General features: G+C 40.5%; 2 protein-coding genes across 5 annotated transcripts; one reads left to right on the top strand and one right to left on the bottom strand.

Annotated features, from left to right (window-relative positions):
- The first annotated feature begins 2 nt into the window (after nucleotides 1-2).
- On the top strand, nucleotides 3-3,141 carry Rad17 (Rad17 checkpoint clamp loader component). The gene is made up of 9 exons (XM_076798550.1): nucleotides 3-455; nucleotides 567-966; nucleotides 1,214-1,370; nucleotides 1,516-1,638; nucleotides 1,714-1,892; nucleotides 1,961-2,050; nucleotides 2,120-2,310; nucleotides 2,465-2,583; nucleotides 2,744-3,141. The coding sequence occupies exons 1-9, from the start codon at nucleotides 441-443 to the stop codon at nucleotides 2,853-2,855; spliced, it is 1,386 nt and encodes a 461-aa protein (XP_076654665.1). The 5' UTR covers nucleotides 3-440; the 3' UTR covers nucleotides 2,856-3,141.
- On the bottom strand, nucleotides 2,316-21,433 carry Ip3k1 (inositol-trisphosphate 3-kinase-like protein). 4 transcript variants are annotated; one of them, XM_076798553.1, is made up of 5 exons: nucleotides 20,569-21,433; nucleotides 5,777-6,110; nucleotides 5,150-5,358; nucleotides 4,299-4,770; nucleotides 2,316-3,999 (listed from the first exon to the last, which is right to left on the bottom strand). In XM_076798553.1, exons 1-5 carry the CDS (start codon nucleotides 20,598-20,600, stop codon nucleotides 3,790-3,792), a joined length of 1,257 nt encoding a protein of 418 aa, XP_076654668.1. In that variant the 5' UTR covers nucleotides 20,601-21,433; the 3' UTR covers nucleotides 2,316-3,789. The 4 variants fall into 4 exon arrangements, with proteins under 4 accessions (XP_076654668.1, XP_076654666.1, XP_076654667.1 ...); XM_076798551.1 differs by having other exon boundaries at nucleotides 5,777-6,094; nucleotides 20,569-21,432; XM_076798552.1 differs by having other exon boundaries at nucleotides 5,810-6,094; nucleotides 20,569-21,432.
- Nucleotides 21,434-25,825: the final 4,392 nt, after the last annotated feature.

Raw genomic sequence — 25,825 nt, 5'->3', positions numbered from 1 at the left:
GATTCTGTGAGTCCTCTATGATGCTAAGTCGCGTACTAAATCATGTCAACAAATTACAAACAAATTACTTATATTTAGGAAGATCATTGAAAAGGCACCATTAAAACATATTAAATTAAAGAAAAATAGCAATCAAATATTTATAATTTTAAAACCCGTTAATTTATTATTTTACTACATACGCAGATTCTTTTAATACATGAACTGTCGTCTGCTACATGGCACGACATTCAAAATAAAATGATTGTACAAAGTTGTATACAAATCGACTATGTATTTATGTTGTTATGTGTAAAATAGAGAAATTGATTAAAAACATGCAATAGTTAATAATTTATGTACCATGAATTGAAAATTCTTGTTTCGATTATTAATTCGTGCAGAGGTTAATCTGGTTTTGACAGTGTGTATTTTCGTTTGAAATAGAACGTTAAGTTAATATGGCAAATTCAAAGGTAGGTTCCTACAAAATTTATAATACAAATATTGTCATTTATTACCGTAAAGTATAGTAGCTGTGTGTACATAATAAAGTTGCCAATCAAATTTACTTTATGTGTTATTAGAAAAATAGTAGTTGGCTTATGTCATCATTCGATTTTGAACCTGCCAAAAAATCGCCAGTTACAAAGACACGGAATTCATTAGAATCATTAGAAAGGACTGTATCTAATGTTACTACAACTTACGAGATAGCTCCCAAGAAAAAGTGCACTAGCAGTCTGTCGACATTATTGGAAGCTTGCGAACCAAAAAAGTCTGCTGAACTAGTTGTTAGTAGACAAAAGCGGCAAGAGATCGCAGACTGGTTGCAATACAAAGTTCACAAGGGTAAACCTTCTGCATTAGTTCTATCCGGTTCATCCGGTTGTGGGAAGACAGCAGCGATTAGAGTACTTGCCAAGGAAAGTGGGTTCAACGTTACAGAGTGGATTACTCCCATCGATCAAGCAATGGATGAAAATAGTAGTTATTTTTCACATATAAAATATATCAAATAATATTTAATTAGAAATCGATGATTTTAATCCTTCAGACACGATGATGGATTGACAGTTTGACTATTTTCAAATCCTAGAAAGCAAACAAAACTGTATGGAAAGAATCTGAACTTCTGTAATCAATTTTGATATATTCTTTAGAGTCAGTACAGCGTACTGATGTCGGGTCTAAGGGGTTAATGAAAATATAAGAAATAATAATCAATTTTCAGATAGGGTAATGAGACAAGGAGACAGGTTTGAGGAATTTTTAATTAGGGCTACTCGGTACAGTTCGGTTTTAAGTACTTATCACAGCCGTCTCCTTCTTGTAAAGGACTTCCCGAATGTCTACATTGAAAACAAAGACAGTTTCTCTTCTCTCTTGGAGTAAGCAATCATTTTCTATATATCTTTTAGATAGTAAGAGACAGTAAAACTCGTAAAAAGTTTAAGTAAATTCAATCTTCTCGTTTCTAGAAAGTGTTTCACCTAGAATATGATTAACAATAAAATGATTGCATTTTAATTTTAGGAAGTACTATGAAATGGGGAGGGAACCTATAGTTTTTGTTTGTACAGAAATAGGGAGCTCAAGCTTACTGCAAAAATTATTTCCACCCAATATAAGAGAAAAGTTTGGTATAGATTTAATCAAGTGAGTAGATCTAATATTTTGGATTAGTTCTAAATATTTGATCAATTATTATAGTTTAACTTCTTCGTGATTTAGCATAAATCCTGTTACACAAGCTGCAATGAAAAATGCGTTAAAACGAATCGGAGACATTCTAAATTCAATTGCTAGTCACATTGTGTGTGTGTCGCAAGATAAAATTGACGAAATACTGTCCAATAATATAGGAGATATCAGAAACGCAGTCCTTAATCTTATATTTATTTCGTTGAAAGGTGTGTATAATTAATTAGACGAATCTACTCCATTTCTGAACACTATGCTGTGATGCTATATTTATTAGTTCCCAAGGAACAACAAGAGAATAAATGCACTATCCGGGAAGAAAGTTTGGGGCTTTTACATGGCGTTGGACGGGTAATTAATCCAAAAAGTAAATATTGCTATACATAGAGCAATGAACTTTGAAGAATCAATCTTTCTACTAACAAATTCTTTGTAGAAGTTCAGAATGGAGATTCTTGGACATTCGTCCATGATCCCGACGACATCGCATCGTACTTCCAATCGCAAGCGACAGTTTTTTTGAACTTTTTGCAGGAAAATTATTTAAACACTATGGGAGGAATCGAGGAAGTGAATGCCTGTGCGAATATTTTGAGTGTAGCAGACACATTAAATAATGAATGGCGTGTATGTTTGTTATTTTCTTTATATTTAGTTATACAGTCTTTTACATTCCGCTTTATAAAGTATTGACGGAGAATAATATATTATTACGCATAAATTACATTAGATTATTCCTAAGACAATTGAAATTTTATGTAATTAATACAAATGTTTTCAGGATCTGAATTTAACTAAAGTTATGTTATCTTTCTGCACTCGAGGTGTAATGGTAACCAATCAAAAACCAATTTCCGGTTGGAATCCCGTAAGAAAACCACCAAGTATACGATCCGAGATGTTAGTATTATAAGTTTTAAAATATAGTAGCAGCGTCATATAATAGCGGCATAAATATTAAAAAAACTTGTTAACACAGTGTCGTGTTTCGAATCTATATAAAAATGACTACGAATACGATAGCATAGAACCGTAATCTGATCTTTTTTTATATATACAGCCGAAGGTGTTTAGCAGCTGCCGAAGTTCGATGGTACGAGTCCATCATTAATTCAAAGCCAAAACCCATGGAGGAATTGCTCGATATTGACATGGAATCAATTATCGAATAAATTCTACGGAAACTGAATCTCAAAGGAAGCTCTCTAATATATACATATTTAAAATATTTCTTTACTTGTATTAGCAGTTTTGAAACATAATATCAAGACAAAATGCGCGACGCAAAAGATTTTAAAAGGAATTCGTTTCTCGAATAATTCTAATCATGATCTTAAACAGTTGTTTATATACTGTTACAACTGTTCTTCGTATTCGTTGCTCAATAGTTGCAATAATATGTTATTCTGTACAATTCTTACTTTAAATGCGAAAAGAATAAATATATTATGCGAGTTATTCTCTTCGAAACCGATTAAACGTTAAAGAAGGAAATGATTTAAAGCAGAAGTATGAAAAATCGATAACGCTCTTTGCAACGAGTATTTCATTGATGATACAAGATAACGCGCGAATCCTAGCATCTACGTTTCATAAATAATGTTTAAATGATTACATTTAATTCACTACGTTTGTACATTAGTCATAAACTTTGTACACGTTCCAACTATAATGCGAAGTTGGATTTACGGATCTACTAAAAATCTTTATAGAAAAATGCAGTAGCAAGCAGTCTTCCGCTTTGAATACCTGTCATATTTATCAGCGTTCATAAAATTGTATCAAATCGCCTCAAAATGCGTCAAGCAATTTTCAAATTATGTACACAGTCTATTTCTTTAAATACAGAAATGGAGAAAGTTCTACGGAAAATTTGAACAACACTGATTCGATGGTAGAGCGTTCGTTAAATCGTCAGTATTACAAAATCTTAGGTATAAATTCTGTTAAAAAAAGAAAAGTATTTGTAAAACGAATAAAGGATCTAAAACTTTTCCTACGGGAGAATCGAATACTCCTGAATTAATTTGTTACTACCAATACACAATTTGATCGACTTTCGAACACAAGTGCCGGAGATATACGAATATTTAGGGCAACATCAAATTATGCAGCCTGTGATAAATCGACTTCTTCTATCATGGAAATCAGATTGTCCAGACCGAATAAAAATCCTTCCTCATGGTTGCCCTGCTCCCACGGCTTCCTGTGCGTCATTGTCATCCCACTGGGCAGCGCTTGCGTTTTGCCAAAGTCAATCACCCACACGCCGACTTTGTCATTGTCGTAGATCATAAAGATACTACTTCCAATTATCTGAAACAACAAAATTATTACATTTAACTTTTGCGGTTTGACTGTAATATTTTATTTTAGACTACTCTGTCAAATATTTAGGCAGTGTATTATGATGGGGGACTCGTACAGAAGCTGCATAAAATCCACCACTAATGAGCACAACTGAATAAGAAATTGTTTGCTGTTTAAAAATCAGTTCAACAAAGTAGCAATAGGTAATGCCTTTATGTATTACAGTTCTGAACGTGTTCCTAGATTCTGACAGTCTACGCAAGGGTTAATGAGATTGTGGCTTCGGGGATAGCAAGGGTGCATACTTCGTGAGTCTTGAAATACTCGGAGGCCTCGATCTTCGACCGGAGGTTCTTCAGGCGAACGAGCAGCTTCTTCCGCGTGGTTTCTCGCCTGCCGAGGAACTGCTTCATGGTGTCGAAGACTTCCTGGTGCGATTTCACCTTCTTCATGTCGGTGATCGGCGGCGCGCCCGGCAGTTTCATAGCCTCGATTCGAAACCCGTGGCTGCAGGTCGAGCTCTGTTGCTCACGGAACTGCATGTACCGTAACTTAGTCACGGCACGCTGCTCGTGTTCTTGCTGGGTTGGCGCGTTCGGATCTACCGCGATCATCTTCTGATAAAGGTCCGGCCTGGCGGTCGTCTTCGACACCTCGGACTCCAGGAACGTTCTCGTGCCCATCTTGATGTCCATCACGTGCGGATCGTTGAAGCCGAACAGCAGATCCTGCAGCTCGATGAACGTCTCGCCTTTGTACTCCACTTCCCGATAGTATCTGCAAAAATCTCCTTTAAATGACTGTCCTTACAGGAAGAAGCTGGCGCGTTTAGATAACAATTCTTAACTTTATTTTCACATTTCTATAACCGGAAGAGACTTGTACAGACTTTGATGCGTTGAATTTATACATTTTCATACCGGAGTTTAGTTCTTATTTAACTTTAATCATTTTTTTCTACCTCGACCGTAAAAGCTAGGTGGATGATTCTTTAGACTCTCAACAATGTAACGGTTTAAACGTGTTTAAACGATTTTTGAAGATGCCTTCGACGCACCAATTTTGAGGAACATTGCTCAATTGACTTTGTAACTTGAAATTTCGAGGTAGAATTGAGAAATGGCGTTTGGCGACAGCTTAAGGATAGGATATTCACCTCGGCACGCAATCTCTGAGCTCTTTGTCCTTGCTGAGAGCCTCGTAAACGATCCTCTCAGTGTTCTCAGCACCTCCGGTCTTTCGTTTCCAAACAGTGCCGGGTCCGGCTGGCGCGAAGCCATCCGGGTGGCCAGATAACTGGAACCAGGACTTCAATCTATTCTTCAGTAGAACGTCGCTCGCCGGTGCCGTTAGATCCAACGCATTCTACGGGAAAAAAAGAGAAAATGTTTAAAGCGTGAGCGATATTTAAACGCAGCGCGAAGAAGCAGATAAAGTCAACCCCTATGCCAGTAACCGGGCAACCGGTTATGTACTTCCGGTTTGCATTCAGACTTTCTATTCCAGTTTCCATCGAAATTAAAAATGTGGGAAAAGGTTTCCAAATTACAAATCGAGTTCATTTTTTATCTGCAATAAATTCCTTCATAACAGGATTGACTTTTATTCAAATTTCGTAGGATTTTTATGGCAACGTGTACAATTGTACGAATTGAAAAAGAGACGAAAATCCGCCATTTTGACGGACTCAATAATTCTATCGTTTAGTCTCTTCTGCGAAGGGAAGAGACAGATATGTGCGTACGGTAGTCTTCGGGGTATCGTTCGTCTCTTTGTTATTTACTTCGAATTTAATGGGTGCTAGGATGATCGGTACCAGCGCTAGAAACTTCAGCGAGAGATCTTCTTCAGGCATGGAGGCGTCGGACAGGACCATCGGGAACTGCTCCATTTTCTGGATGGTCGCAGGATCGGTGGGAACCTTCGGATGAGCCCCGGACGAGTTTGACCCGACGCTGTTGGACCTGTTCGACCCCGCAGAGGTGCTCCTCCGCCATTGCCGAAAAGCGCTGTAGGTGCTGCTCGAAGACGCATCTTTCTGCCTCCGATGTTCCTTCTGGCTCGAGTTATGGTTCAGCCGCGTTTGCTCCTTCTTCGAGGGCTGTAACCAGAGGAATCTACTAAGAATTTAATCCAGCCGACACTGTGGCGCCATGTAACAATAAAATAGATAGAATAAAATAGATCGTCCATCAGAAGTATTAGATCAAATTCAGTACTTCTGTATTCTAAATTAGCACACAAATAGTGTGAAGAATTAACACTTTATCTACCGGAAGTCTATGAATAAGATTTTCAATAATTGTGCTGTACCAAAAGGAAGCTCAAAAATCATATTTCATATAACAATCCTAAACTATTAAATTGTTATAACTGTCGAAGGAGCTATTGAAAAATCCACAGCCTTCTGTGCCATACTGTGTTAAAATGGCACCTGAGACTTCAATGGACGTAAGCACAGATGCAATGACGAATGGCCATTCATCTAATCTTTATCGTTACTCTTTCAACCCTCTTGCATTTGCAGATCACGAGTAATTCATTAATATGGTTACGTCACGTACGTACAGTCAATATTTCGCTACTCCCTATGACTCAAAATGTGTTCATTTATGCAACGCTAATTATGATGGTTGCATAAGGTATCTGCAGATAAAACACAAGAGACTATAGAGACAGACTATGTACTAACAACTTAATGAAGTTGTTGCGAACGATCATTGAAGCCATGCAGCAGATACGGCGTACGCGAGACTCAAGAATTTAAAAGCACATTGCGTGGACTGATGACTTCCGCTTCTAACTTCTTTTCAGCAGAATGGTGTGCTTCATCACTAATTTGATTACACCCGAGGCCCTTAGTTTTCAAAATAAATACAAAATGTCCGAAAAAATCGATGAAAGAAAGTTTTTCTCTCTTTGAACATTATTTAAACATGTTTAACCGTTCGTAGTGTTACAGAAAATTTTTTTATTGTATTTGGAAGAATCTACGGAATCGTTCTACGGAAACATTCCGGAAGTTCGAACTCTGTAAGAATGGCCTGGCTGTTGAAAAATGAAAAATTGTTGTACGCTTTTCAACGTCAGTGTTTTTAATGGATCATGCGTGTTACGAAACCGTTTGAAAACGATCTCCAGCACACACGCCGTCCACGTGCTGCACGGGACAAAAGCTTTAATCGAGTTTGCCGTGTTGCTCGCGACTGATCGACGTTAATTAGCGCTTCGCGAGCACCAATTGATCCGATTATGACGCGTCACGTGCGTTCCTCGGCCCCGTGTATCGGTAGAATGGCCACGATTTCGCCAATTGGACGGTCGACGCTGAACGTTTATGCAATCGCGTGCAAACCGTCTGATTGAATGATCGAGAGCATGGCATCGGGCTAGGATTCATCCCGAAAGTTTGCCATGCTAATCGAACTTTCGAAGAAAATCAGAATAATTTCAGTTGCAACGACTCGGGCAAAGATCGGCGTTTACAGGCTCGAGAAATCGGTACGTGACCGTTTCGAACCGGTGGATTCCGATAAGATAGACCGCTATACCTCGAAATGCAAAATAACCGACGATTAGGAGCATTTGCATACTTTTTTTGTGAGTCGGTGGCGCAAGTTGGCGTAGGTCGAACCGCAAAGTCGCGAGGACAAGAAGTTTTTCTTGATGTTCAAAGTTAACAATAAACGTCTATATGTTTTGGTGCCAGTAGGGTAAGGAACCCAGTTACTGTGGGGGTACCCATTACCCATTTATACTTATTTTTAAAGCATAACGAATATTAAATTTTTTTATTGAAATCAGTTAATATATGTGTTATATATATCTCTTTTTTAAATATTCATTATACTTTAAAAATAAGTGTAATTAATATAGGCACAGTAATTGGGTCCCCTACTCTTCCTTTAGGTCTCTCCCAGCATTTTTTAATTCTAATTTTCTCTTCCGCGTTAGAAGATAATCGGAAACATGAAATTTTCCAATTTTCCATTTTGTTATTGTAATTCCTTCTGAACATTTCAATAGACTTCACGTACGTACTTGGAACTGTTCCAGTTGATTTTTATGGAATGTTTGAAAAGGTCCCGACAAGTTAAAAGAAATCACGATATTCTATAATGTTTCTCAAAAATGTGCTTCCTCGAGAGAGGTGATGCCCAAGGTCATTTGAAGAAACTTTCTCCTTTGCGAAAATCTTCTCCGCGGCTTCGTTACGGAGTTATTACCGAAAAACACGGACCAATCACAGCGCGTCTACAACGGACGGATGGCGGCTCGCTGAGCGTGGCGTTGGCATTGGCTGAGTCAAAATGCGTGCGCTGCAGCGGCGCTCCGATTGGTCCGCGTTTTTCTTTAATAACTCCGTAACAAGGCCGCGGAGAAGATTTTCGCAAAGGAAAAAGTTGCTTCGAATGATCCGGGGAATCCCACCCCTCCGAAAGAAGTCTATTTTTGGGACATCCAGTATATTTGGACCACATTTATTGATTCGCATCTTTTTCACAGATCAGTCCAGACCGATTTGATGATGATGGCAAAATTATAGACGCACAACAGCGATGTGCATAACACATAGGAAGTGGTTAGACAACGCTGCGTAGAAAGCAGGTAAAAGCGCCGCAGAACAAGACAGCGGTTCGACATCCACGGTCCGGTTTATTGCACTTCCTCGGCGGAACGAAGGCTCGTATTTGTTATTAACGGCACGTTATTATCGCGGTACGCGTGCCTCGATGCCGATCATCGGGATCCGGCTGGTGAACCGTGGATTTCGATTACCGTGACACACGCCATTCATTTTAATCTAGCCGGCAAGGTCCGGACGTGAGGACATCGCGGAATCGAGCTCGCGATTTCTCGATCGGCAATTTCGTTCGGCTTTTCATCGTCACCGCGTTCCCCGGCGATCGTGTTACGCCCGGGCAAGGTCTTTGTATGTACACCGCGTTGCCCGGCGTATTTGATCGTGGCGAACACAATGCCAAATCACGAGAGGCACATCGTTGACCGAAACGTTGTTCAGTCACGATTTTTCCTAGACAAAACTGAACGTTGCTCGGTGACGAAAGCTTTTTGGCTTTATTGTACGACAAATCTAGATTACAGAAAGATTTTTTTATTCAATTTCTAGTAACTCGTGCAGTTGACATGGCCCATTGGCAACGCTTGAGAAAGTCGAAATAAATGTAGATTTTTAGGAGATTATAAAATGCACAATCTGAGGTAAAAATATTTAAGGAAGTATAATTAAAATGGTCCAAAGACTAAAATTCACATTTGCCTAATCTATATGTCTCGCAGCGAGCTCAGGAAATTTTTCGAAAATTTTCCGCCAGGGTGAAGTTTTAGGGTATGTGGGTATTGTCTTCTAATGCTAGTCATCGACCGACTGAAGAAGTACTCTGATTGATTAGCAGAAGCCTCGGACTTTTTGCGGAGACTTACGCGTATCGTCGGATGCGCCGTAATCGGATAAAAGAAAATACTTCACATAATTGAATAATCATTCGAGTAACAGTTGATTACCATATTGTCGAGAGGTTTGTCTCTGTGCCAGCTGTCAGCGGATTCCCGGTGTGTACCGACCTTGCCTACCTGTGATACGCGTCTGTTTGATAATAGCAAACACAATAACGTGTTCGATTGTTGCCTCTGTTACAGGGAGCGGGGTGAGATGGGCTTGGTCCTTGCAAATATCATGGTTGCGACCGGTAATTGTTACATATAGAAGGACAGGAAATCGCGTAACAGCTCAGAATCCGGTATTTCACCTTGGCAAGAATAAAATTTGACATCTTCGGTAGGATTTGTATTAACAAATGGTTATTGCGTACAAGAGTGGTGTACGATTGAAATGTCAGTGCTGAAATTCCATTTCCAGCGGTATGGAATAAACAATGATTTTAAGTTGGGTAAAGAGAGGGACCCGTCGCGTTAATTTTGGGAAGATTTCAACGCGTGCGACGGGAATTTTCGGTCACGCGACCAGGTGTGCTTTACCGCCAGGTGGGGAGGGGCAATATGAAAGTCGAATTTTTAAAAAAATGGTACTTCGCCCGAGGACCGTGACGGAATCATAAAGTCGCACACCTTCGCCTTAGCCTTCGGCTGTGTATCGTGACGACGGACGCACGAGGGAAAAAGAGGCTCGCAAGTAACTCGCTTCGCTTCGTAAGTAGAGCCGAGTTTTACGGAGCATTGACGTCACCGGTGTATTCAGATTGCATTGTTGCAGATAAGTTTCAATCGAGCACCGTTCCAGTTTTAACGTTTAACAACGGCAGAGGCCGCGAGATAACGCGGTCCCGCTGTATCCAGTTCGACAAGAGATACTGGAAACGACCCATTTCGAAATTCTTATTTAACACTAGGTTTACGGGATCCGTCAAAATGGCGGGTTCTAATATCTTTTACATCAGAAATTATTCAGCAAATTTTTTTCTGTGGGCATATATTATTTTTAAAATATTGCTAAAAATGTGGGTACTACACGTTCTCGTTACTTATACAAAGTAAAGCAAAATAGTCACTTTCAGTGTTCTGTAAACCTTGTGTTAACAATTTCCAAAACGCAGTTTCCTATTTTCACGGAAAAATTGCTCAGCAAAAAATCGCAATAAATTTCAAGCTGGAAACGCAGTTACGATTTTTAACTAAATTTTCATGTTAACTAATCACGTTACGTACACAAAAATGTTCAGCTTAATTTATTTTTTAACGAGATAAAATCTTTTCGAAGACATCTTCCCCGGTCTGAAAAACATGATTTTTCGGTCTTCAATATTCTTTTCTCTTTCGACTATTTCAAGCGCAAAGTACGAAGTAATACATCGTGCGCACTAACCGGAGCAATGCAACTGCATTTAACAAGACTCCGAATACTAATTTTGAAACGCAATGCGGGTTCTAATTAGCGGAACTGCAGATCTCGCTCGTTGTTCCGGTGAAATCGCAAGTATTAATGCATTCAGATCAACGCCGGGCGACTGCATTTGCGAATTAAGTTCCAATATTTGCAAAAGGTATCGTCGAAGCCAATGCCGCGCGATAATTTATACAGACGGTTAGAAAAACACCGTTGACGTTCGATCGTCATGAATATTTACGATTTTCTGATCGCATGCAGTTAGGCGGATTACAACAACTTTATAAACTGTTAATCGCGAAACACTCGAGGTTCGATCGTTCCCATGAATATGTACGACCGATCATGAACAAAAAAAAAAAAACAATTTATAGCGCAGCGAACGATTCATGAAACATTTTTATCGGTTTCCGGAGCCGAAGCCGATTTCCTTCGACTGTTATAATTTTGCAAGTTACGCTCGCGGGATAGGAAGAAACACTGTCACATAGTAGAGTGAAATGCACGCGATTCGCGTTGACACGATCAATCATTTTCTTCACAGTTAATCGCCGCGAATCATCGGTCATCGGTCTTGACAATTTTCGGCGTGGGAATTTCCAGGAAAAATTGTGCCCGATAAAAAACGGCACGGGAGCAATTTGAATCGGACTAAATTCCATCGGAACACGGCAATGACCTCGGGGGCCGCGTGCGTCAATGCGCGAGAATGATTTGGAAAAATGCGACCGCGCTCGTCTGCCCCGTGAAAGTCAGAACCCGCTCGGGAAAGAGAGAGAGAGAGAGAGAGAGAGAGAAAGTTGAAAAAATTCAAGCTCGCGCGAAGAAAAAACGCCGTTCGTTTTTCTTTGTATTCCGAAACGATAGTCTCCGAGGAGTCGGTTCTCCCGACGCGCTTTTATCTCCGAGACTTTCCAAAGGACTTTCGAGAGTGTCCTGTTTTCGAAAACAGCGAGAAACCCGTTTTTCGCAATAGACGGGTTAACGAGTCCGAAATAGGATAAATAAAGTCCGGGATAGTGCATTCGCCGTGAATCAGACTGTGAACGATCGGAGCGGCCGCGTCCTCTGTGTGTCTATCTTCAATTAGTTAAGCGGAATGTTTACAAACACGGATCGGAAAATATAATATTATTCGGTGCGAGCACCGCGATGTTTACGTGCGCGCAAGTCGGATAAACAAGATCGATCCAGAATTAACCTTAGCGTCGACGCTGCTCGGGCAAGTAGAAACAGCAAACAAGGGCCAGACACATAAATCACGCCCCGGTGCGCACGCTTCCCACGAATCCTTCCAGTACACTGTCAATCTTTTGCTCGGGAAAAGAATTGCGGGACCATTCTTTCAAACTTGATGAAACGCGAGTCTTCGCATCTTTGCAGTCTTCGCGTCTGTGATAATTACTGCTTCCTTATTAACCTCTTAAGCACGACGCGCTTGTCCGCAACTGTATCTCCTAGGTACGGCGCGTTTGTCCGCAACTCCGTCTCCCAGGGACGGCGCGCCTGGCCGCGGAATGCACAAAAGCCACTATAGTGGCGTTGCGGTTCAAACTCATCCTTTCCACGGAAGCCACTATAGTGGCGTACAGTGCTTAAGAGGTTAACCCTCCGTGATATAAAAATTTAAGTAGACGAAACCTGACGAAGCAAAATAAGAAAAAGTTCCGTTAAATCGCATGCATAGTTTCAGAAAATAAAAATTTTTGGAAAGATATCTTTTCACGAGAATATATAAAATTCGAATACGCAAGTATGGTTAAATTGGAAGGCTCGTATCTCATAAACAAATTCGAGGCCAGCGAAACGATGACTTAAACTACCCCTAATATTGTCTGCAGCACTGCAATACCAAATTCTGAACAAATCCCTGAAGCCAATTGCGAGGAACCATCGATCGATTGTCGATTCCTCGGTGGATTGAATCGGTCGTACCTCGGTCGAAGAAAATCAGTATGTAGGTGTCGTGAACTATGGAATACCGCTTTTTAGACCACTGTGCCACGTCGAAGGAACGCGATCCTCCACGTCGAATATCAAACGACCACCGTGGCTATATCTCCGTCCAGCGATTTTATCTATTTAAAAGGTGCGTCGGTTTCCGATCCGGCTGATACGAGGCGCTCCTTTTTTAGCGCCGCGGCGTCCAGTCCCCATGCGAAATGAATAAAATCGACGAACCGACAAGGTTTCGCGACGAATTTGTATGCGGAACGACGATGGAAATTCGCGGATGTCCCGCATCGTTAAATCGAAATTCGATTTTGCGCGACGCATGTTATTGGCGCGTTCAGGGCCGAAATTTCTGATCGCCTCGCCCCTACCGTATCAACGGTTCATGAAACTTTAATAACAAACTCAGTCGGGAAATCGTGCGACAAATCGTTTTATAAATGTTATCTCTGATTTTTTCTATTGAATTTACGCTGCGCGAGAAACTAATGTTTTTAACGCGCAAAGATGAGGAATCATTCTATATCGTTAAAAAATGGCTAAAAACTTGGATGAATACTTTTGACGCGTTTCACAGAATTGTAATTTTGCACCAAAGACAACTAGGCTAAGGGACCCAATTACTGTGGCTATATTATACTTATTTTTACAGCATAATGGATATTATGCTGTAAAAATATTAATTTTTTTATAGAAATCAGTTAATGTTATTACAATTGGTACCCCCACAGTAATTGGCTCCCTTGTCCTGTTTCATGCATCCCGTTTTTTTCTGAGGTAAAATAGCTTTTTAGAGGAAAACAGTTATAAATTTACGTTCTTTATTGAATTATCTAGGCTCAAAGTAGCAGGTACGAGGAAAAACGACGAGCACACGATGAACGAATGAGCAAACAGCGGAGGGAACTTTTTCTGAAACGGAGCAACGCGGATATTAATACGGCAGAACGACGTCAATGGCATGATGCGCGGTTACAGTGTATACTACTTGTTGTCACTTTAAACAAACGGGGTCTCTGAAACACGTCGACGGACGATCCCCCGCGTAAACGTGACCCCACCGGAAAAACATAATTTATAAATCAAGCTTGACTTTAATTTATACCGTCGTCGACGTAAAGCGATTCGATCGCGTGTTTACGTTTCCATTTTACCCCTCCCCCCTCTCTCTCTCTGTTCATTAAATTACGTGGATAAACGTGACATTATTTATCATTGAACTTTACTGTTTAACTCATTAAGCATTCCACTTTTTCTTTTTTCTATCGCAGACAGTTGCGCGTGTGACCCATTTCGCAACAATACAGGTAACGGTCTCATTGTTACACGTGAAACTTTTAACTGCATTGTCGCACAACCAAGGAATTTTCCAAATTTGCATAAATGGTCGGCGAATTTTATGAACAAAACGAGTAAAAGCTAGGTGTCTGAGTTCGCGAACAAATATTAGAAGGAATTTATGAGTACGATTATGCGTGTTACTATGTATTGAGATAAAGCTTTATCTTTCAATAAATCGCGTTTCGATTGCAACATTGACTTATCACGTTTTGCTTGCCATAAACGCACGAATAACGTACGCAGTCTATTAATTGGTTACGACAATTTTGTACGCTAATGGAAAAAAAAAGATTTGCATCGAGATTGTATAGTACCGCGATTAGTATTTCCACGTTACGCAATCCTGCGAACACGTGTATACTAATGAAGCTATTGTCGCACTCGGCGTTCCGGCTTTCAGTAAACAATTAATTATTTTAAAAATGGATCCACGTAAGCGGGATTAATGACTATCGTGACAGCACACGAGGAAAGGAAAACGATTTTTTAATACGAATCGCTATGTTTTCAACGTAGAAACGTTCCCATAATCAATAATTAGCGTAACTAGCGTAATAATGTCCGCGATGTTAACTTATTATTACGCGTGAAATTAGCAGCACGAACAACGTGTCTTCATTTTTCAAGAAATCACGTAATTCAATATTGCGCTCAGCGTTTTTCGACTTAATTGGATCAGGGTCTAATTATAAATTCCAAAAAAAAAAATAATACAAGTAAAAAATAATCTGATGCGACAAAGTATGTAAATACACTTCAATAAACGGATATAATAACTGTAAACACACGCTATACAAAGCCCGCGCAATATCGGATAAGAAGTTACATAATTATAATGGTTGTTAATACATATAAACTCGTAAATAAATTAATTGATCCGAACGAAGTTATTAATCTCCCCACGGAAAGAATTTCATTGATGATCGTGTTATCGGCCGTGTAGATAATCTGCGAGAACGCACGGCAGCTTTCACGTTTGTTTATACACACAGATTGTTTATCTGGCCGGACATCTGATCAACGATAAATCCGAATGCTTGCGCGCCGTAAACAGTCGATTAGACTTCCGAGAATTGTTGTAAATTTGTGGTTTTATCACATGTTTTACTTTAATTTCATCGGGTTCTAAATAATTACATCTCAACGTGCACGCTGCAGTATTAATTTCTTGAGAATCTATTAAGATAAAAGGACATATCTTATCTCTCTTTACTCGAGAACTATTTATTCCGTGAAATTTGTATTTTTCTCAAAACAGAATTTTTCGACTGGTATTTACGTGCAATCTTAACATTACCAAGAAATTATTATCGGTGTGGCTTGAAAAGTATTTGCAAATATATTTTTCAAGTGAAATCAGTTTTTCTCTTGCCAAAGATTTAGCTTCGCACCAACGCAAGGGACCCAGTTACTGTGGGGGTGTGTCAATTACTGTGCCTACATTAATTATATTTACTTTATTTATATTTAATTATATTTACGCGTTTATAAACAGTGAAATCAACAAACGGTAAAACGAAGGCCGTGCTAAAAATACTCGGATCTACGCGGACTCTATATGTATCCAATGAATGATCGACCGGTATATGCAGATTCGTGGAACAATCGTGAGTATTCCGAGAGGCTTTTCCCACGCGAAGGATCGTCCAGGATTCCGTCATTGATCAATATCATTCATTTTTACTTGCGGAGAAAATTTACACGCGATTACTCAGGGAAATCGAGGATCAATTTTTAGAAATTCGCAAGAGCGTGCAGACGGATAGATCACAGAAAAAACTCCAGAAAGATACTTTCGTCTTATTACTATTCCATCTTCCTGCCGGACGAGTGACCGCGTGAGACCAGTTTATTAATGATCTACCGCTGTCTGAGGATCATTGGACCCCGTGTTCAACCACTTTTCGCCAATTTGTCGCTGCTAAAATTTGCCTAAAATTAAATTACCATTTAAACTCATCTTTAGCTGGAGAGCTCTTCTGAAAATTTATTTTTAAATCCCCCCCCATGATATAAAATTATATTCGAAATTTAAATTTATCCTCAAACCTGGATCTCCAATTTTTCATGAATTTAAAAATAAGTATAATTGGCACAGTAATTGGCACAGTTATCAGGACCCTTACCATTTTGCGGAAGAAGAATGATTCGTGGACCCCCGGGGACCATAAATCGCGGATTTCGTTCGCGGCCGGGTATTTACTTTCCCGGTGGAGGCTGGTTGACACTAAACGTGCCCATAAGCGTGCGCGTGAATATGGTATAAAATAATTCCTATGACGTGAAAGATACGCTTCGCGTGGTCCGGTGCAACGGGAGGTCGAGTGGCCAGGTACGTGCGCCACGTACCTAGTCTAGAAATCGTGATTTTTTCATTTTATGCAATTCCATTCCCGCATCCATTAACAATCTGACCAAGTACATTTTGCTCTGAAAATATTTCTTGCGCCACGCGAAACCGTACATATTGTTAGCGTATAGAATGTTCTTAGCTGGTCAACTGGCTTTCGCCTTGGCTCGAAGTTTATTTAGATTTCTTCCTCGACAAGATCGAATCATTTCCTTGATCCTACATTTATTTACTGTTTTAATATTCTTCAACGGTCCCGACATTGTCGGCTGCATTCCAGTTTGAAATTGCCGCAAGCAACGAAACGATAACGCCTTTTTCACGTTAGATCCCGATAATGTTACATTACTGGCCCGATTGAAAATTATAATTAGCTCGTCGGGAAATTCGCATTTTCGCGGACTGTCGTTGGAGATCGGAAGCAACGTCGATAAATTGTTAATCTGCGGACAACGCAGTTTCGAATATAATAGTGTAATTATTATTCTAGAATTTTATGAATTTTCCTGTTTGCCTGTGCAGTTAATTCCGCGCACGACGAAAATGCATAGATCGGTATCTGCCGGCGATTCATCTTCCGAACTGCCTCCTTTTTTTCATTCTAATCGAACAGCATTAACACACCGTGGAAATCAAGGTATACGTGCTCTTACTACGTAACCGACGACGTCAATCAAGGAGAATGTAGTAATTGCAATAACCGCGCGGCTTGTGGATTACCACATTCTTCGAAATATTCTGCGAGTTATATGGAGTCTTCTCGAGAGCCTACCGGTCTTCCGGATTCTTCGTTTCATTAAATGCGATCGCTATAAACAGCATCCGCAATTTTCTTCGCGAAAACAACTTCCCCGCGATATTTTTATAGCGGTGATCGCTCACTTGCAAAAAAATAATTATCCGAACAGAATCGGAGAAGCTGATCCTTCAACTCGACTGACCCAGTTTCCATCTAAAATTGTTCAATTAGAAACTAATTAGTTGATCAAAATACTTTTACTCTGCAAATATTTTCAAAGAGATTTTTAACGCAAGCGATTGTATTTTCTGCTTCAATTTTTATAATTGGCGACATTAACGTATATATTAACTGATTTTAATGAAAAAATTTGATATCTCTTCTTTACTATTCATTATGCTTTAGAAATAAGTGTAATTAATATGGGAACCGTAATTGGCGCCCCTTCGGTAATTGGGTCCCTTACCCTAGTACTTGAATACTGTTTTAAATAAAACATTGAAATGGTGAAATAATCGTTTGAATGGCAATACAAAAGACCGTGAATTCAGAATCGTTTTTCGTTTCTGCGAACTGGACAATGCTCCTTTTGTTGTCGGCAATCCGTCCTGAATGGTTAAATCTCCAAACCGATCAATATAAATCGTCGAACTGCAGTTCGCTCCATCGGACAGCTGGTTATTATGGTTTCCCGTTCAATTTATTTATAGAATCGCTTCAATAGTACTATTGAAGCAGTGATTCGTTCGTTGTCGTACGGCATGCAAACGCCGCGATTATAATAATCAAAATGATTGGAGCAAACTGGACGGGTGGCTAATCGGGCCCATTTGAAATCGAACCACGCCGCAGACAATTCAATTTCGTACGTTATTTGCGCGTCCGCGGGCATAAATTGCTTCCGGTTGCGAACATAAGCCGCGTCGAATGTTTTCTTTCTCGCTGGAGCACATGCTGATCGACGAAAACGATTCGCGGAAATCGCATTTTTCCACGTGAAACGATAAATTTGCGAGCGACTAGCGCGATTTTATTACGATCGTTAAACTCAACGCGATTCCTCGAAAGAAAATCGCGAGAACTATAATTCCGTCGTAACTCCAATTTTTAAACATTAGTTTTAATGTTTTACAATGCTGTGGCGACGTTGACATGCTCCTCCATGCATCAGGCGTTTTATTTTTAAATTAAAAACGAGATCAAACTGTTTAGAACAAGGTCAACCTAATCGCGTCCTCGCCAGTGGTGCAAGTAGAAACAGTGATCAATGACCAGACACGTTTGAGAACACGAGTCCCTCAGTACTGATCAATCTTGACCTTTTTAATAACAAAGACGTTATTCAATATTCCTAACTTATTTCCTTTTATAAATCATCTCCTAGAAGATTGTGTTATAAATCATTTTTTTAGTCAAAATATTAATCTTGCATTTGTGTGTCCATATTTCTACAATTATTTAATTCTAAAAATAATTTTACTCGTAATACCAATTTTACAACAACTTTCGTTTTGTTTAAAACAGCGAGCAAGAAAATAATATCTGCTTCATACGTCCATAATTATTTAGCATTCTCATTCGATGATAATACAAGTCGAGTAATTCGGGATAAGACGTCGATGGAACGGTTTAATTAAAAATCGTTCAGAACCGCGTTTCCTGTTCGCGAATGTAAAGCGATCCTTGAATCGATTCATCCATTTGCCTCCGTCGAAGGCCACCGACGACTGTTCGAATTTCGAAAGGCCCGGTGGTGTTGTCTGCGTCTTTTCGTCATCGAATCTGTACCAGGTGGCCCCTGCGGTTTACGCCAATGTTTATTGGCAGCCTACGAGCACACAAAGAGCCGACCCCGTGTACACGTTGCAATTGGCAACAGGATTTTTGCTGGGAACCGTGCGAAAAAGCGGCTCGTTAAAAATACGAGACCAGTTCGCAAGGTCCAATTTAAATCGATACGATGTTGGCATCAAATTTTGAATTACACACGAGTCAACATGGCGACGGTCTGTCTGCCACCGACCAGTTTCTAGACTCCACGGCTTACGTATTCAATCTAAGATTGAAGATCTTCACGTTTCGAATTTCAATTTTAGAATTTATATGAATTACGTAAAATCAAAATCTCCTCAAAGTTCGTTTGCATGTTTTATTACTAGTCAAGGGATCTTTATGTAAAATAAAATTTTTTTTCCGTGAATTACAACAAATTGAAGTGATAGAAATTTATTTCCTTCCTGAACGTGTTTAATAGGTTGAAAATAATATAACAGTATTTTTAAATTCTTCTAACAGTTTTACCGTGTTAAATTACACCTATACGTTTTTGGCATGAACGCGTAAAATCCGTTCTCCACTTGTTACCAGACTGTGGAATGCATTTACGACAAAAATGGTGAAGATACTATTGTTTTCAACCTACTAGAATAATTAAGATAGAAGATATATTATTTTGCATAAATAACTGCTGTCTACATATTATATTAACTCCTTAAGGTTCGAGTTATGTGATAATAGAAGTGTTTGGATGTATCGATTCAGTGAGGACCGAGATAAAATGCATTCAAATGATCCATACAACATGATATGGCAGGTTAATGAGTATTCCCTAGTTAACGGGCTAAAGAAGAATATCATTAGAATATATTTTCATTAGCTCCTGCAAAAAACATAAACAACTTTATCTGCCTACCTAATTATACTGGGTTAACCTTCTGTAAAAAAATAAACAAGGAAAATAGAAGAAAAATAAGAACCGGCTCGGAAAACTGAATGGGGTAACTGATCGCTAATATCGGCCTTACTAACCCTTCTACAAACATGTTACCCATGGCCAGAACGCAAGCAGAACGCAAAATTCCGAAGTTTGTCGCTGGCCACTATAGTCAGTGCCGGATTAGGACCTTTAGAGGCCCTAAGCACTTAAAAGATTATGACTACTGATTCGCATCTTTCCAATATTCTTTCGTACGCACGTGCACGCAAACAGAAATATTATCGGAAGATGTCGAATTCCGAAAATTTCTGTGGCGCCCCCCTCCTACCGGTGCCATAAGCACGTGCTTACTTTGCTTGTTGGTTAATCCAGCACCGGCTACAGTGGCCATCCCGGTCCTCCAAAGGTTTAAACCCCACAATAAACCAGCCCTGCCCGTGACAGTATCGTATAATCTGAAGTCCATCATCGATGTTTCTCGCACTTCGATTAAGTTCGATTAGCGAAACGAAGTTCGCGACGTTCGCGTCGCACTAGGACGGGGCACCGAGTTTTCGAACGTCGGTGGAAGGCGAATAATAGTAAAACAGCGGATAATTCGCAGTACGTACCTTATTGAAGTGAGCTTGCAGAAGCCGCTCATATTGGTCGGCAGCACGGAGACAGAGCCGCGTGGTGAACGCTTCCATTCGTGCTGGCAGGGGCGCGTGGCAAACACTGCTTGACATTATTCCTCTCTTCGGGCTGGCACTCCTCCGTGGAACACGCACGCACGTACGTACGTACAGTGTGTACAAATAAAATCGTCGCACGCCACGCACCAACGGACGCACTTTAAATCCGGACCGATCGTCTCGACGAGTGGTTCGCTCTAACCTCAATCGGCGATCCTCGAGCTCATCGCGTCTCCATAGGCGTGGCTCGCGGGACAGTTACTCGACCAGGATCTCCCGAACAGTTTCCAATCACTATCTCTCCTCTCAAGGTATATCCCTTTTTTTTCCCCTCTCTGATTATGCGAACGCCCGATTCGCCAGTTTCCAACAACTTTTGCACACCGTCGATCGCTTCACGCGGGACCGGATCTTTCAATGAAAGTAACAGTCGATCGGAAATGTCGTTCTCGCAGTTCCCCGAGATCGATCACCAGAGATTCCTTTCCTCGCACTGTGTCGTCGCGATTAGCCAGAAAACTGATTCACTCGACGATAAGAAATATATATTTCGAAACAGTTCCGTGAACGGGGGCTCGTTTCGTCGGAAACGATAACTTCGAATCGAACGCGCCTGCGCGCGCAACACCGTGTGTCAACTACCCTGCGAGGGGTGTCACTGTGTTCTACGTGCTCGGTGGCGTTGTGCTTTTCTCAGCGAAATTTATTTAATCGGCCGAGGGTTTTCGCTTTCTCGCGGACCGATTCGAAACGGTACGAACGTCACCTCTTGCTTTCTGAACGTGCACTGAACGGCAGAGAGAGCTACACGTAGTTTTATCGTCTACACGACTACCCCCACCATCCCGTGTCGATGTCCGATTCTCGTTCTCGCATACACGCGTGTGCTTACGCACTTGCCAGACGGTAGCTATGCTATATTATTCGGGTCGTAGCCCCTTTCCAGTATAAATGCATTTTCTGATAGAAATTTGCAATGGTAACTATGTTCTCTAACCTTTACTACGTCGTTCTTCTAGAAATTGACCGGGTTCTGTCCACGTTTGACAGATCCCTTTGGCGTCATGTTTTACATGTACTATGGGAAACAATGATTACCGAAATATAAACAATTGCTTATTTGAATGAAAATGGTAGATGTGGAAACAAAATATAAACTGTTTTAGTACCGATTTTTATTCAGAATTGTATGTAAAATTTCTCGAATGAATTTACACTCCTTTTTGATGAATTTACAATCCTTTTAGGAGTTCGTTTAGGGAAGATGGCGGCGTATGATGGAGGATAATTATTACTTAGAAATCAATAATTGCTTACTTACATACGCGAATTAAAATTTTAAATATAATAAACAGTAAATATAAGCTATTCTAGTATCGATTTTTATTTGAAATAGTTCTTAACATTTCTATAATGAATTATACTGTCCATGTGCGGGAAATCCTTATGATGTCTTGCTTAGGGAAAATGGCGTCACACAATGGCGTCAAATAACGGAATAAGTAATATCACAGTATAAATAATGAAATAGGAATTTTGTCTAGAAGCACTTACTTAAAATTGTTTAAATTACATTTGGACAAAATTGGCTCTTGCCTGCTTGCGATTTGTGCAAGGTAATTTGTCATAACGTAATTTTCTGCAATTTAAAGCAAAACTGTCTGGACGCATCATTTCCGTTCCGTCTCGAAACTGTAAAATGCGACAATAACTGATTTGCATGTGGCGTCGGGGAATTAATTGAACGAAGGAAAAAGCTCGTGTTAGCCAATTGCCGAATGCAATTATACATATAGTCATATTTCACCGGCGACTGTCGCATCGTGAAAAAATGTCAAGTACCCTGGAATAGGCTAATGAGTGTTTCGATTTGCATACGTCATTTACCTCTAAATTACAATGTTGCATAATAAGGCTAGCTTCGCTTTGGGGAAGTATTTGTACGAAATCAATACCGCGACCATTAATGGAAATCGTGCTATTGCTCATCTAATTGGAAAATTATTCTTTTCCCGCGACCATAAATTTCTTAACCGCAATGCTATCTGCCCGGCGACGTGAATATTAAGAAAGATACCACGCAGGGACTTGCGTCAATTCGATTTAAATTAGACGCACGCGTTGATACTGTTATCATTGCGTATTTAGATTGCAACCGGAGTCACTCTCGGTTAGGCCTGTTCTTACTAACCTTTCGCACAATCGAAATTTCCTCCTCGAGCGAACACTAAGATCTTCTCAATCCTCGGAACGCAGACTGAAGTCAAAATCAATTAATAATTAAATGTTCTTAAAAGATGGGAGACTAAATGGCCGGTTACCCCATAATCTAGTTCCCCCAATCATTTATTTAACAATTCTCGTAAATGTCTCGCAAAGAATTCTGTTTAAAATGCCAGCAGATAAAATCGAATCTTAACTTTTGGAGACACGGTTAAAATAGGGTAAAACAGTTTCTGCGAAGAAAGCTCGACGCGCCTTCCTCGTTAATTTTTATTCTCGGCTTCTCCGGCAGCTTCTCTCTCGATTCCTCGAAGGGGACGTAAAACTGACAACACCCGGGAAAGCTAATTTCCATAAATACTAATAACACCCGTGGCTTTATGAGTGTCTAATAATACAAGCTATCTAGAAATAGCAATCGAGAAACGGTACTTTGTGACGATTCCCGTCCTTCGGCAGTCTTCCCCATTGCATAACAGTACCTGTTTTTCCCTAGTGCACACCGGCTCAGGGATTTGCCTTGAATCACACTAATCCTTTCCATTAAACCATAGTCTCCCAATATGTGCTATGCGAAAGTCCAGGACCGTTCATACTTCAGCTCCCAGTTGTTCGCTTTCGATCAAACTACTCGAGATCCAGAAACTATATCACTGTACCCGGAAGCCCGGAAGCTGTACCCGGAATACGTTACCGGAACAGCGTGCTAAACAAAGAAATCTTCGAAGAGGGGGGCTACGTGCCAAAAAAGATTTGGAAACCACAAAACGGTGCTTTTAGTCGACTCTTCGCGGTACCATTTATTTTCGAACGTCATCACGGAACTAAAATACTTGGAACCCGACTAGGAGTCACGATTACTATTTCTTTGAGGCCTGCCGACACGATTGCTACACTCGGGGACACCATATTTAGGTGCAATAAGCGGAAGTGCCATCCCGTGCACGCGGCGACTTTTCCTTTTCGATTGGTGCACGTTGCTGGATGCATTCTCAATTTTCCCAAGCTATCAACTTTTGCCCGCCTTTCCTGTCTACGAGTGAAAATATTGTTTGTTAAATATATTCGCTGTGGGAAAGCAAGAAAAAGTAACGGTACCATAATCCAGGCTTCACAGATTTAATTAATCGACATTGAACAATATATCTAGAAAACGAAGATTTGCATGATTTGTGCTACGCAAAATCTGCTTCCTTAAATTCTAAATCAAAAATGGTAAACAAATTGATCTGATGCTTCTCCACCAAATATATTGTACAAGATCAAATCGTTAAATTCTTATTAATAAATAGAATTCGAATAGAATTCAATCGTACACAATTAATAGCATAATTTGGCAAAGTACGGTTCCAGGATCTTTTGCATAATAATTTCTGAGAGTCTTGATACGAGGAACGGAAATTTGCCGGAGACAGCGCGCGTGTCCGAATTAGTGCAAAAAGAGAAAAAGCAAGGAGAGGCCGGCGATACGGTGGTTAGACGAGCGTTAATTACGCAAGCCGGTTAATTAAACGATTCGGCGGCAAAATCTGGGAATTGCGCGTCCATCGGACTGGTCGATAGCGTCCGCCGAAATTGCAGAGATACGGTTTCGCGCCACGTGCACGCGCCACGGATAAAGTTTCATTCACGCTTTTATTTTTGCTAGAGAGTTTTATATAGCATCGTAATCTGCTATTCGGGGCGCTCGTAGCTTCTCTCTTCTTTGATAATACATTTATTTCTCTTCGGCTCGGCGATCCTCGCCCGGGGAGACGCGCTGCTGACGCAAAAAGCCTTATCGCTTATGGTGAAAGTCGTGATGGCGAGCGTGCGCGCGCGTGTGCGACAGTTACTTTTACGACTCGACGAGCAGATTTAGGAAACTAGAAACGTCCCGGGACCACGGTGAAACTCGAGGTTTCCATCGGACTCGGACAACGTGACTTGACCCATTTCGCTGGTTATGCGACCGTGAGAACTGTTCCAGGACACCGGCAAACTGGGACGGGGTAAACGCACGATCAGCTGTTTTCTTATTGTTCTCCAAAAGCTGTGACCCACAGCCACAGTTTTCTTAGCGAGTTTGTCGATAGCGATTATTATTTTTTTTTTTTTTCTATTTCAGCCTCATGGCTACGAAATGCCATGCCGAAATGCTTTACACTCTCCTATTACAATTCTGTCTTAACCGATTCATACCACACTCTCGTTAATCGCTCGCACTCATTTTCCACCGTATTTCGGAAATGTTGTACCTCCTTGAAGAGGCTGGTTCCGGAGGTCGATTGAAGTAACTTTTTCCTTTACGAAAATGTTCTCCGTCGCTTCGTTAAGGAGTTATCGACGGAAAACGCGGACCAATCAGACCGCGGCTACGGCGGACGGATCCGGCTCGACCAATCCCAGGCTCGGCGCGAACCGGTGTAGCCGCGCTCCGATTGGTCTGCGTTTTTCGTGAATAACTCCTTAACGAAGGCACGGAGAACATTTTTGTAAAGGAAAAAGTTGTTCGAAATGGGCTCAGGAATCGACCCTTCGAAGGAAGTGCAATATTTTTTGTGTTTACATGTTTGTGGCTACCAGATATCTATTAAATAAGATTAATTTTCAATAAAGTTACTATAAAAGTTCCTTTCCATCGCGGACAGTGTGAGTGTTAATTCAAGTTTCAGTTATTAGTTGTTTTGTAAACAATTGAAACGTGAAGCATGTTCTATATTTAGTACCGTATCGTTTCAATGATTGTCGGTTTAACGTAATACTTATATACAATGTATATACCTCAGTATCAACTCGGAGATCAATTGATATTGCGCGATTGTTGCGAGCGATCTCGCGGCATCGTACCACTCGTTATCGGAAACTGATCTTACGATCTTATCCATTTTCATGATCGCACTCAGACAGTCGTCTCGCGTTTAACGACAAAGTTTAATGTATTCCATTCGCACCTGTATACAAAGTTGTAAAAATTGATTTGCCTTCCGAT

This window comes from Halictus rubicundus, chromosome 12, assembly GCF_050948215.1.
Source record: "Halictus rubicundus isolate RS-2024b chromosome 12, iyHalRubi1_principal, whole genome shotgun sequence".
Classification (NCBI taxonomy): Eukaryota; Metazoa; Arthropoda; class Insecta; order Hymenoptera; family Halictidae; genus Halictus; species Halictus rubicundus.
This window is presented reverse-complemented; position numbering and strand designations above follow the sequence as displayed.

Bases quoted from the DNA above. Each gene is read 5' to 3' on its own strand.
- Ip3k1 (XM_076798551.1), bottom strand. From the start codon at position 20,685: ATGTCAAGCAGTGTTTGCCACGCGCCCCTGCCAGCACGAATGGAAGCG. The intron at 5,359-5,776 runs GTAAATAACAAA...TTTTTCCCGTAG, and splicing joins TAGCACCCATTAAATTCGAA to AATGCGTTGGATCTAACGGC. The intron at 4,771-5,149 runs GTGAATATCCTA...AGATTTTTGCAG, and splicing joins CTCAGAGATTGCGTGCCGAG to ATACTATCGGGAAGTGGAGT.
- Rad17 (XM_076798550.1), top strand. The intron at 1,371-1,515 runs GTAAGCAATCAT...TTTTAATTTTAG, and splicing joins AGTTTCTCTTCTCTCTTGGA to GAAGTACTATGAAATGGGGA. The intron at 2,311-2,464 runs GTATGTTTGTTA...AAATGTTTTCAG, and splicing joins CATTAAATAATGAATGGCGT to GATCTGAATTTAACTAAAGT.